The 13,192-nt window shown below is 42.5% G+C and overlaps 1 protein-coding gene and 1 pseudogene across 1 annotated transcript; one reads left to right on the plus strand and one right to left on the minus strand.

Annotated features, from left to right (window-relative positions):
• Window positions 1-203: 203 nt before the first annotated feature.
• On the minus strand, window positions 204-323 carry LOC147624435 (5S ribosomal RNA; annotated as a pseudogene).
• A 1,377-nt stretch (window positions 324-1,700) lies between these two features.
• LOC147624436 (uncharacterized) lies at window positions 1,701-2,946 on the plus strand. The gene is made up of 2 exons (XM_086819963.1): window positions 1,701-2,561; window positions 2,660-2,946. The coding sequence occupies exon 1, from the start codon at window positions 1,735-1,737 to the stop codon at window positions 2,530-2,532; it is 798 nt and encodes a 265-aa protein (XP_086676089.1). The 5' UTR covers window positions 1,701-1,734; the 3' UTR covers window positions 2,533-2,561; window positions 2,660-2,946.
• The last annotated feature ends 10,246 nt before the right edge of the window (window positions 2,947-13,192 follow it).

Below are 13,192 nucleotides of genomic sequence, written 5' to 3' on the forward strand. Positions count from 1 at the left end.
AGGAAGCCTCACGGCACAAGTCTAGGCTTAGGGGCATCACGACACGACGCGAGCAGACTCGCAAGGATGTCTCCATGCAATGGCCAAGGCGTGGGGAGGGGGGGCTTTGTGGCCTTGTTCGGCATGTGATGACAGCACGGCTTGAGGAGGGGTTATTTGTTTGACGGTATGGCCTGAGGGGGTTCTTCGGCATGGCCCAAAAAAGGGAGAAGCACCTGGACTTCCCGGGAGGTCACCCATCCCACTACTAATCTGGCCCAAGTGAGCTTAACTACAGAGTTCTGATGGGATGCCGGTGTATTCACGTTGGTATGACCGCACCACATCAAGGAAGCAAACCCGAGACACTACAACACAAATAGAGGAGGAGGTCTCCCGTATTGTAAACATTCCATGTTTCCAAGGCACCGAACGGGGCGTTCTCGGATGAAAATAGTCCTCCGCACAAATCCACCCCGCTGCGGGGGACACTTAGACAAATACTCCTGTGCACATCCACCCAAGTCTAGCACTATGCAGAGATTTCTACAAACACTCCTACGTACATCCGTCCAAGTGCATGCAAGTGTGTTTTGAAGTGCAGGGGCCGACCCAGCACGAACACTTAGACATAGCAGAGTCCGTTCCACTCATTTCCACCCTGCGAGCATTCTCACAATGTCCCCCCTCTCCCCTCCTCCCCCGTTTGCACGAACCTCCCGCTATCTTTGGCATCGAATAATCAATGCGCTTTGTGTTGGGGTGTGTGTTGTTTTGTGAAGAATAACTTTTGAAGTTATGCTTAAATATCAAAATCTCCCTTTTTGGCAGAATCGCCCTTTTTTTCCTAGACCAAGGGAGTTTACACATGGCCAAATGAAAATGGCAAGCTGCCCAAAACATGGCGGCCAATTTTAATATGGCAGGCGGGTCTTGGGGCATAGGAGTTACAAACCGCCAATTCCACAAAAATGAAGAAATGAACTAAACCCTTCTCTGATTGGCTGGAGAATGAGTGTGCCATATTTGGGCAGCTTGGGAGGCCGTCCAAAACTCCTTGAAATTTGGCACTGATGTGGATGCCAACAAGGATAGAAGATGTGCAATGTGAGCACCCAGATCCATTGTGTAAACATGCTGCTGTTGGTTTGTTTTTGGTTGAATGGCAGATGCACTGCCAGTGTGTAGACCACCCAAGTCTACGTAGAAAAATGACGATTTTGGCAGCTTTTGCAAAGGATTGTTCTAAGCTACCAAAAGTTGCATCGGCTGTGGCATAATGCCAACGTGGTAGCAAAGAGTGTGTGTGTGTGGACTAAAATAGCCATAACCTTTTTTTTAAAGGTAATGCGATATTGCGATATGATTTATTGATACCCACGCACATGCTACACACATAAAGTTAGCCTTGACAAGCGTGGCATCAATTGGGTTAGAATTGCAACACTACAGGGTGATTCTACATTCACTAGGCCCACACATATTGCCATGACCTCTGTTCGCAGATATCTACATTTGCCATCAGCTTTTGAGCGTAGCGGTACAAAGTTGACCTGAAAATTGAATACCGACCCTTATATTCAAGGGGAAGGCCAAAATTAAGCTTGGCCTTCCTAGCAAACAAATTTTCCTATTTCTCATATATAAAATTTAGAAATTTTTCCGCTTTCCAGGTTTTGAGGGCTGAAAAAGGCCAAATTTCAGCACTGAGATTAGGGTTGCAACGTGTTCTTTGCATCTCGAGTAGGGTTGTGCATGGCGTCTTGCAAGGTTTCTCCGCACGTCCGCCGGCTGGGCGCTTCCCTCTTGCACCATGCAAGAGGCTTCTGCCACAAGGTCGATGGTGTCTCTGTTCTGGATCTCGAGAGTTCTCTACCGAGAACATCGTTAAGTCTCCTCGGGGTTTTAGAGGAGCACGTGATGGGCTCCGGGAAGCATCTTGTTTCCATCCTGAGGGAACGTCTGAAGGAGGAGAAGAAGAAGCAGGAGAAGGAGAAGGAGCTTCACCTTCTCCTTCAGAAGGAGAAGCAGAAGCAGGTGGAGGAGAAGGAGAAGCATCTCCTTCTCCTTCTGAAGGAGAAGGATAGGCGGTTGGAGGTGAAGGATGAGCTTCTCGAGAGCGAGCGACGGCTCCGGGATATCGGCAGGTTGGCCCTGCTGAGAGCGAGGGGGCTAAACGACACCCGTGGCCTCTTCGAGCTACTGCAAGAGCACCTGGCTGTGAAGCACGTGATCAAGAGTGCCAGCATTAAGGCCCAACCGAAGGGCACGGATTTGTGGGAAGCGATTCTGAAATCCGATGCTACCTTGGCAGCCAGCATTGAGCGGTGTACCAAGGTACCCGCAGCAAACACGGCCAAGCAAGCGCTGCACTGCTATAATGTGTATGGTGTGTTGTCGCAACAGCACGTACACGCCGGAAAGCTGTTGTCTGAGCTCCAGGTCGCCAAAGGAGGAGCAATAGAGTTTGAGAGAGGGCCTCTGTCGCCAGAGCAGGTGAAGGTATTTCTGTGTATGGGAGCGGCCGCGGGAGTTAAGATTGCAGAAACTTAACTTGCAGAAAACACTTCTTATACCAGCAGGTAGATCTACTGTTCTTCTTTGTCGTTGTATGTTTATTGTTTCAATGTTGCTCTTATTTGTTCATTATTTGTTCATTTTATTATTATCGATCGGACAGGTGCTTCTGATCAAAGGATGCTGAAGAATGTCTTTTTGTGGCCAGCTTAGGGTGTAGGGTTAATTGAGTGATATTTTTCCTTAAAAGGGACTCGACATAATACTCTTTTTTGCTGTAGTTTTGTACTGTTGTTAGTTTTGCTGTAGTTTTGAAGATCTCTTTTAAGGAAGTACTTATTAGTGGATCTGCAAAGTCTGTGTATTGACATCAAGCTTAAAAGCTTAAGGCATAGGAGCCGTATTTCCTTACACTTGCTGCCAACAGAACCTGGTATTCATACTAGGGAAGCTACATGGTAATTGGTGTTCCATGCAAAATTTCTTCCAGGCATAATATTGTTTGTTGATGCTCGTCCATTGAATGCGTTAGGATGCCTTGACAAGATTATGTTACACACATGTTGTTTATGCTGTATTGCTGATGGCTAGCTGCACAGGTTTGTATGGCCTTTCTTAACATATTTTTTTTTCTAGGCTTTGATGTTTTCCCTTAAATATGTAGAGTGATTACGATATAAGGCTTTGATCGCATGCCGTTTCACTTGGCAAGGTCTCCCGCTTACATTTTTTATGTGGTATGTTCACGCAAAATGGAGCACTTGTCATTACCATTTTTTTGTCCTACATTTTTTAATGTCTTTTAAAAAAATATATATATTCTCGTTTTGCCTTCACCCTCAAAAGCTCACTGTGCGCACCAGGGTTGCCTTTTGATGAGTGGCCCTGCCTCCCTTTCCCTCCCATTTTTTATAATTTCAATGTTATTTTTAATGGGCAAAATTAAATGGTGCCAGTATAAAATGGTTGAAAGCCCTCCATATCTGCAGAGGCACAGACAGGCCGTCAAAAATGTACAACTTGATAGAATTTCAAATTTTACAAGCTGTAATCATGTATTATATAGTATAGTCACATGGCATTTCATTTTTTACACCTCACTGACTTCTAAATCAGAAGTCTCCTGTGCGACCACCAGGATGGACTCATCCTGCTCTTGTGAAGATGAAAGAATAGGGGGATCATAGACAGCAAGAAAAGCAATCTTGGCATGAGACTTCGTACTCTCCTTTGTTGAAGTATCTGAGCCATCTGTCATTGATGAAGTATTTGAGCCATCAGAGGAGGATTGCTTCTTTGCATGAGCTTTGGCTTTAGCTTTGCGGGAAGCAGCCTATCGAGCAAAACATTTGGCCTCTGAATGACCAAGGCAGCCACAAAACTAACAGGACTCCTTCATCCTTGAACCCTTGATGCTGTTAGAATTGTTAGAATCGTCGTCATCAGAAGACGACTTTGTGGTGACTTTATGCTTGTTGTTGTTCTTGCCACCACGTCCACCTTTGGTCTTACCCTTGTCCTGGGTAAAAAATGTAGATTTCGGCCTCCCTTTGCCTCTCATCAAGCACTTATCACATGTAAGTAGCTCAAGACCTCTTCAAAAGAGGGGAGAGATTCACGAAAATATATGGCATCTTTCAAAGCATCAAAGGAAGAAGGAAGTTTACCTAGTAACTTGTGGATGGGGTTATTGATAGCGCGTACAAATTCTTTAAGTTGTCATATAAGCCAAGAGAACTCCCCAATCTTCTCAGTGACATTGTTGGAATCATTGATTGTGAACTTCTCAAGGTCCGTTTCCAACTTGGCAATCTTTATGGAAGAAACACGATCATACCTCCTCTGAATCTCTAGCCATATCTGTTGTGTAGTACTCCCAGAAGAGATGAACTGAGCATTAATGTTGGGAGTCATGAAATGTGTGATGATGAGGCAAGCACGAGCATCCAACTGTCCTCGGAACGCTAGATCCACCAAAGAACATGTAGAGATAGAAGTCCATACACCAACACTCTCCATAAGAAGTTTGGTATAATAGGACTTGGTATGATAATTGGTCAATGTTAGCTTCATAGAATCACTGACTTGGGGGCTTGTAGCCCTTTTTAATCTTCGAAGTACCAAGGACAACAGAAAGGTCAGCACCGTCAACAATGGAGACCGTCTTCTTGTTGACTAAACCTGAGTACTTGAAGGTGTTGAGATTGTAGAGATTATTTGGCTCGCTACTGAACTGCACAGAGGAACTGCAGTTGCCGTTCCTTTTCACTAGGAACTTGTTGATCTTTTTCACCAGTTGCCATAGCAGATCGGGAGAAACGCTAACCATTCTAATGAGCAGTGTAGAACGAGCGTCCCCGGGCAGAGTTAGAGAGACGCGAACGTAAGAAGGGTGACTTGCCGGCTGTAGAGGAGAAATCAGCGGCTGGCGACTCAGGTGAAAGGGGCATTGCAGATAGCCGTGGAGGCGAGCGAAGCCAAAAGAAAGTGTAAGGGAGGCTATAGCAGACGTGGAGTTGGGAAGGTAGGCTGGCAGAAGAGGTGGTGAACGAAGAAGACAAAGGAGGCTGTAGCTGCGTAGGCGCTGCGTGGAGTTGAGAGGCCATAGGCGTGGAGGTGGCGGTTGCGAGGCCGTTGGCTGCAGCAGCAGACGAGAAGAAAGTAGAAGGCAAGAAGCTGTTGGCTAGCTTGAGAAAGCGAGCAGAGCGAAAAAGGTGGCGTAGGGCGAGGAAGCGGAGGTGGAAGCCGGCCGCGTGGAGAAGTGGTTGCATGGCTGTTGGAGGGGCCGGTGAAGGTGACCAACGCAGGTGGCTGTAGGTGGAGGCGAAGCCAAGCAGAGCAAAGAGGTGGTGAGGCGGTTGAGGATGGCAGCTGGCGGTAGCTGGCCGCAGCAAGGAACCACGTGAAAGCGGCGAAGAATCCGGAACGGCGCAGACGCGATAAGGTTAGTATTTTTTCTTTTTTTCTTTTTTTAAAAAAAAATTTGTTATTTTGTTTTTTGTTTTTTTTTAAAATAAAAATAAATAAATAAATAAAAGAAAAGAAAAAAACCATAAAATAATAAATTTTATTTTTTTAAAAAAAAAGAGAAGAAAGAAAGAAAGAAAACCAAAAAAAACAAAAAAACAAAAAAACAATTTTTGTGTTTGTATTTTGAGTCCATTTTTCATTTTTTAAATTTTTGTAAAATTTTACATAACTAGAGTAACTTGCATTGTTTTAAATTTTTGTAATTTTGAGCTTGTGTGTAATTAGTAAGAAATTTATTTTTTATTTTTTAAAAGAGAGAAGAGAAGAAAAGAAAAGAAATAGAAATAGAAATAAATTTTGTAAATTATGTGTTTTTTTTAGGAGTCCATATTCTTTGTATATTTTGTAATTTTTCATTTTTTTTAATTTTCTGTAATTTTTTGCATAATTAGAGTAACTTGTATTGTTTTAAAATTTTTGTAATTTTGTACATAATTAGTATTTTTTAGCGTGATTCATATTTTTTGTAATTAGAAAAAAAGAAAAAAAAGAAAATTATTTTTTAAAAAATTAAAAAAAAATAGGTAAGATAGTTACACACATATTTATTTTAGTTGCATTTAGTGGTTAGGTAGGGTAAAATATATATATATATATATATATATATATATACATATATACATATATACATATATACATATATATATATATACATATATATATATATATATATATATAAACAAACAAACAAACAAAAAAAAAACAAAACAAAAAAAACCAAAAAATTTGACCTTATGCACTTACGGTCGGGATGTCTTATAGACACTGCCATAGGGTCTAGGGCACCTTCTAGAGTACCTATGCATGAAAGTGGGACCCAATCGGTAGGAAATTTGGCAGATATTGCTGAAACCCTTTTCGAATCCCAATCTGATACCCTTTCCAGAACAACTAGCTCATTGTCCATGGACAATCTAGGGCTGTGAAATAGTCATCCCTTAGCCCCAAATAGGACACCCACAAGATCTTTTAATCCATTTGAAGCCGACACTATGGGGTTAACACTCAATGTGAGACTCCAATATGTCTACACGAATGCTCAAGGAGCTGAGATCTTTAGGGATCCACAACAACGGTATCTTGTTAAGATTGCAGACTTTTTCTCAGAACTTGATAGAGCACCTCTAGTCAATGACCAGGGTAACATATACATGGGTGGAGATGGTGTTCGCTACGAAGTCGCCTACCATCCAGAGAAGGTAGACAAATTAGGGGAGCTCTCTAAAACCGAGTTCTTAGACTTATCGAAGCTTTCCAAAGCAAGTGAGCCTAGAGATGATTGGCTCATTGAGCCGGACATGCGTGGGCCTCCTCAAAGCCATCCATAGATGATTTACTTCTTGTAGATCTAAATTTGGAAAGGGATAGGAAAGGCAAGAGCAAAATGGATCAGGGGACTGAGAACCAATGGGAGTTTGTACGACAAATTCCAATGACAAAGGTCTTACAGGATGACCCACTTCAAGAGGTCTATAAGGACTCTTTAGAGGGATATTATGCCACAACTAGATTGCTAGAGCTAGATCTTCCTCTAGCACTTGTGGTGGTAGTCGAGAAGCTTGCAGGACACATGAACCGAATAGTTGATAAATGGGCCAATGAATACCGAACCTTAGATTGGAAGGAGATTCGGGAGCTCACGTGGAAAGGACAACCATTATTCATGGAAGTGTTCTCAACAAATGCAGCTAAACCAGGAGAGACAGCCTTTCTTGGAGAAACTGTTGCTTCTCCCCTACGAGAGTTCACTAGAGAGGGACCCTCAACATCAAAGTGGACCACTGCTAGTAGCCCAACTCTAGCACCAAGATATTGTCCTAGACCAAAAGTGCGACCACAGGTCACACCACAACAACGCATTAGGGGAAGGTTGAGGTCTATAGGGGCCCTTTAAGCTGCCATATTATGATTTTAATGACTTTTTGTTAAAACGTTAAGTTTCGTTGACTTTAGATACCTTCTTGTTCTTCAAACGGCTAGAAGTTTGAATTTCAAAGTTTCTCGCCAAAATTGAATTTGAAATCGAGCAAGCAAAACTATATCATGTGACATCTCTATGGAAAGAGCTTGACGAGTAGATTCTGGATCTGTAATCTCCGACAAATTTTGAGCTCATATGTAGAAGTTATGGACGTCCAAAATTTCAAAAACTCCCCCCCCCCCCACTTTTTGGAAATGAAAAGTACAAAAAGGCATCTTCTAGAGAATCTTTTGACCACCTTTAATCACCCAACATTTTTGTATACATGGCATCACACGATTGGCTCTTTTCCTTAATAACCTTTTAATCACATGGCATCTTAAAGGGCCCCTATAGACCTCAACCTTCCCCTAATGTTTTTCTCACTATGACAATCAAAGGATAGGGGAGCCAACTCGGCCTCCCATAAATGCACCTCCTGAAATGCGGGTGACAAGGTCTTTGGAGGGGGTTGGTGAGGCAGTTAATAGGGGACCCACACCAATTTGGGATGCATGTGGACCATCTTACCAAAGAGAGGAACAATTTCCACTGAGAGTGAGAGGCCGTAGGTCCTATGATGAGTATTCAAGACAAGTAAGGCTATCAACTCTTCAGAAACTGGTAAAGAAGTATGAAGGGTCGGGAGATCCATACGACCATGTAGTAGCATTTAGGCAAGCAGTTCAAGCTGAGCAAGTGGCTGACAAGTATACTCAAATTGAAGGATTTGGGCTCACTCTTGAGGGAAAGGCCCTTGCTTGGTTTCAGGCACTAGAGGCTTCAGACAAATCTTCTTTACGAGTTTTGGAAGAGAGATTCATTGCTGCTTTTTCCTTGATGGGGATTCAACATGACACGGTAGCAAACATCTACTCTTTCAAGCAAGGCGAGAATGAGAGTGTTAGAGACTGTGTAAATAGAATGAAGCAGTACATTAATCGCTGCCCAGAAGATGAGAAGCCCGCCCAGAGTCGATTAATTTCTCTCTTCTTAAAAGGACTCAAAAATTCAACACTGCATACACATCTCTATGCAAAGAAGCATACAAATTTCAATGAGTGTTGCCATGATGCTATGGATTTCACAGATAACTTCAAATTCTAAGATGGTACTGGCCCTGAGGTGAAACCTAGAGATCAGTGGGGTAATGACCAAAGTTCAGGGTCTAGCACGCTAGTAAATCCAGACCAGATAGCTAACCTAGTACTAAGGAGATTGGGACAAACCTATCGCCCACCCATGCAGCCACAACAACAGCAGCAACGAATGAGGAGTGTACTACCTACAGGTTCTCATCTTTGTGGAGCATGTGGCGGTAACCATAAAACTGAAGAATGTAATACCTTTTCTCCTCTAGTCACAAACCAACCCACAAAGAAGTGGTGCCAGGCCTGTGCTTGGAACTTTACCCATACCACACAGGAATGTACTCGCATTGCAAGAATGAGACAGGAGCATGAAAAGCAGCAAAGGGGTGGAGTGGCTCCACAAATGCATCAGCAATATACTAATTTTGAACGTAAGCCACAGATGGCACAAGAGCAAGAACGACCTGTTCTTGGTGCTCAACCTCCTGCTCCTGGGACTGCTCCTGTGAGGGTTATTGACTACGACAATTCAAATATGTGTAGAGACTTGGTAAACCCAGGCTATGTGGAGGACAAATATGCATCATATTCATCCAAGGAAAATCTCTTTGAAAGTCCCGCATATCAAAACCAAGCACTGGCTAGGGGAACAAAATTCTTTGATGTTACCAACCTAGGATTGGCCCCTCAGGTCAATGGCAGCAAAGGAAAGTAGAAGCCAAACTAATGGGCCCCTGTTATGAGTGCGGAGAACCCCATTGGGCTCGTGATTGTCCACATCGCTCAAGGCAAACAGCTCGATCCAATACAACAGTACCACAGTTTCCACCAATTGAAAGATATTGTCTAGGGTATTGTGTAGAACACTTCCCAAAGGATTGTTTGCTGAAACCACATGAGGAAGGCATCTCTCAACCAAAGGTCTCACTCAACCTTGTAGGGGCAGTTCCATCACCACCTTCATCTGAGAATGAGGATGTTGTGCCACTTAGAGTCATGACTAGATCACAGACACGAAATGCCGAAATGCAAACTGATGAGACACCTCGAACTAGGGATGCAAAGGCAAATCTAGTGGATAAGACCCTACATTCCAATAGAAAAAAGACCACTAGGAGGAAAAAGAACCGTAACAAGCGAACTAAAAGTGCATCCACTAGTTCTCAAGAAGCCTCTAAACAAAACATGAGGGATCAAACTTTTACATCCCAAGAAGTGCATGAGGAGCATCAACCTCAACCTGGACCTAGTGCTAAGCAAGATGAGACTAGTACGACTGAGGATAGTTCTTGGGGTTCTGTTTTTGTGGATAAAGTGAATGAGACTCTAGATGCCATCATTGATGCTCATAGAAGTCGCATTGAAGCTTTTTCTGAGCTACCCAAGAAGCTTCAAGAATACCCAAACCCTCGTGAGGAGAAGATCAATCTAGCTGTACATCAGCAACTCATTAGGGAAGCTCAGTCAATACTTGAGAGACCACCACCACCTATTCCTCCGGGCCCAACCTCTCTTAAGCCAACATTAGAAACCATATCAAAAGCGTCATCAAGTCGGGAAATGAGAAGTGAGCTCATCTCACATACCTTTGCTTGATTTGATAAAGCTTCGACCTGAGTTGTGGAATGATATTGCCACATGTTTGTCAGAGCAGGTATTGCTACAAAAGGGTCACCATCAGTGTACTATACTCCCTGAGGCAAAGCATGTTATGCCAGTTCCTATCAACAAAGTGGGAAAATTTTGTGAGGACGATCAGGGAAATGCTACCCTCCCATTAGAAGTGCGAAAAGTAGCTTCAACTGCAATACTTGATAGTGGTGCAGGAGTGGGCATTGTGACAATGTCCATTTGGGAAAAGTGGGGCAAACCAGCTATTAGGAGTACCAGGATGTGCTTGCAGCTAGCAGATGGAAGCTTAGAACATCCCCTTGGGCTGCTTGAGAACATATTGGTCACCACATGTGGGATTGAATATGAGCACACCTTTGCAGTAGTGGATTTCGGAAAACATCCAAACTATGAAGTGATATTGGGTAGACCATTCATGCAACAATTTCAAATGATTCAAGATTGGGGATACAATTATTTGTACCTCCGACATGATTGTGTCATCACAAGAGTCAACCTAAGGAATCACTCATATCGTGATGTAACAAAGTCTCCAATAGATGAGTTTGATTCTACTTCATCTGAGGGCTCAAGAGTTACATTGTCAGATGGGCGAGAAGATCTGTGGATGTGTGGAGCCTCATGTAGGGATTTCAACACTGGGAGACTTAAGGGTAATCAAAGTGTATCAGATGAGGCATACATTCCACAATCCTTCCCTGAGCATTTAATTGATCCACTAGAATGGAGTCATGTCCTTGCAACATTATCGACATGTGCTTTATCTAAGCCAATTCAATTTTGTGACTCAGATGGATATGATATTATTCCTATACGAATGGTACAACCACGTGACCTTCTAGATGATTTGTACTATAGGGATGCATCCACAACAGCTCTGCAGGTAGAGGAAGTCTCAGTGGAGGATTTAACACTCGAATCTGCTAATGATGCTGATAAGGAAGATGGATAGGACTTTGATTTTGATAATGATGTGATAATCCCTGAGGAAGAGCTAGGAAAGGTACGCCTACGCTTGAGAGGAAGGGAGGTTTAAGTAGAGATCCCTTGAAGCTGACCTAAACGTAAATGCTGTAAGAATCATAAGAAAATCCGTAAACAAGATGAGAGGGAACGACGTGAGAGACTACAAAAAGAAAAGAAGGAAATCTGTAAACAAGATGAGAGGGAACGACGTGAGAGACTACAAAAAGAAAAGGAGTATAAGAGTGAACACTCTCGACCACCACCTCACTTCTCAGGAAAGAACGGATATCTATACTATGTCTAAGCACAAGATAGTATATCAAAGACCAAGTAAAACGATCAGATGGATTCCAAGCAGGAGAAAAGCTAAAAACTGTTAGCAAAAATCGTAAAAAAACGAAGAAACAAAAACCAAAACTCAAGTTTGAAACCGATTCAAAAGAGAATGTCGGAAGTGCACAGACAACGGTTGAACAAAAAAATCCGATGCAAGATGGCAAAGGAGAGCTCAAAACCACATGGTCTTCAATAAGTGACGACTCAAGTGGACAAGAACAAGGTCTCAATGTTTCCCCCAACTTCACACAGTACACTCTTCAAGATCGGAAGATTGTTCTTCAACAGCCCATGCAACAAAAACCAAGCGTGCCAGGGGTTTCATATGATGGTCCTGAAGATGCAAAAATGATTGATATTGCTAAGCCAGGAGAAGAGCCTCGCTATGTGTGGATTGCCACAGACTTGTCCTTAGATGAGGAGAAGTTATTAATTCAAACAATAAAGGAGTATCGCGATGTTTTTGCTTGGAGTTATAAAGACCTCAAAGGAGTAGATCCAAGCATATGTCAGCATACAATTCCATTGTGAGAGGATGCAAAGCCTTCCAAGCAACGTCCTTACACTTACAATGAGAATTTTGCACGAAAGATAAAGGAACTTAGAGGCAGAATTTATCTATGAGATTGAACACACTGAATGGGTCTCCCCTATTGTAGTGGTGCCCAAGAAAAATGGAAAACTTCGAGTATGTGTAAACCTCAAGAAGGTAAATGCAGCTACTATGCGTGATTATTACCCACTTCAAATCACAGATCATGTTCTGGAACGAGTTGCAGGGAAAAAGACATATAGTTTCTTGGATGGATTCTCCGGTTACAATCAAGTGTCAATTCATCCTTTGGATCAATTGATCCAAAGGAAAAAAGGCATATAGTTTCTTGGATGGATTCTTCGGTTACAATCAAGTGTCAATTGACCCAAAGGATCAACACAAGACAGCCTTTGCTACTGAAGATGGCATCTTTGCCTATCGTGTTATGCCATTTGGTCTAACAAATGCACCAGCAACCTTTCAGCGGTTAATGAGTCATGTATTCAAGGAGTACCTTAGGCAATTTCTTGAGATCTTCATGGATGATTTATGTGTTCACTCACAAGAGTATGATGATCATATAGAACACCTCAGACTTGTGTTTTAAAAGTGTCAACTTTATCGTATATGCTTGAATCCTGACAAGTGCAAATTCATGGTAAGACAAGGAAAAATCTTAGGCCATATTGTTTCTCGCAATGGGATTTCAACAGATATGGATAAAATTGATGTCATTGTATCATTACCTCGACCTATCAACCCTAAAGGGGTACAAACATTCATGGGACATTGTGGCTATTATCGTCGATTCATCTACATGTACGCTGTCCTAGCCAGACCATTATATGCTCTTCTTGTAAAGTTTAATTGGACTGATGAGTGTGAGGAATCCTTTGAAAAGTTGAAGCAAGCATTAGTGACTGCACCCATCTTACGGGCACCAGATTGAAACCAAATCTTTCATGTCCATATTGATGCTTCAAACTTTGCAATTAGATGTATTTTGGCTCAATCGGGAGAACATAATAAGGATTTCCCAATCTCATATGCTAGTCGACAGTTGAACAATGTTGAGAAGAATTATACCACAACAGAAAGAGAAAGTTTGTCCATGATATATGCAGTGAAAAAGTTTCGCCATTACCT

Source organism: Cibotium barometz, chromosome 25 (assembly GCF_041138505.1).
Source record: "Cibotium barometz isolate CiBa-2024 chromosome 25, ASM4113850v1, whole genome shotgun sequence".
Taxonomy (NCBI): domain Eukaryota; kingdom Viridiplantae; phylum Streptophyta; class Polypodiopsida; order Cyatheales; family Cibotiaceae; genus Cibotium; species Cibotium barometz.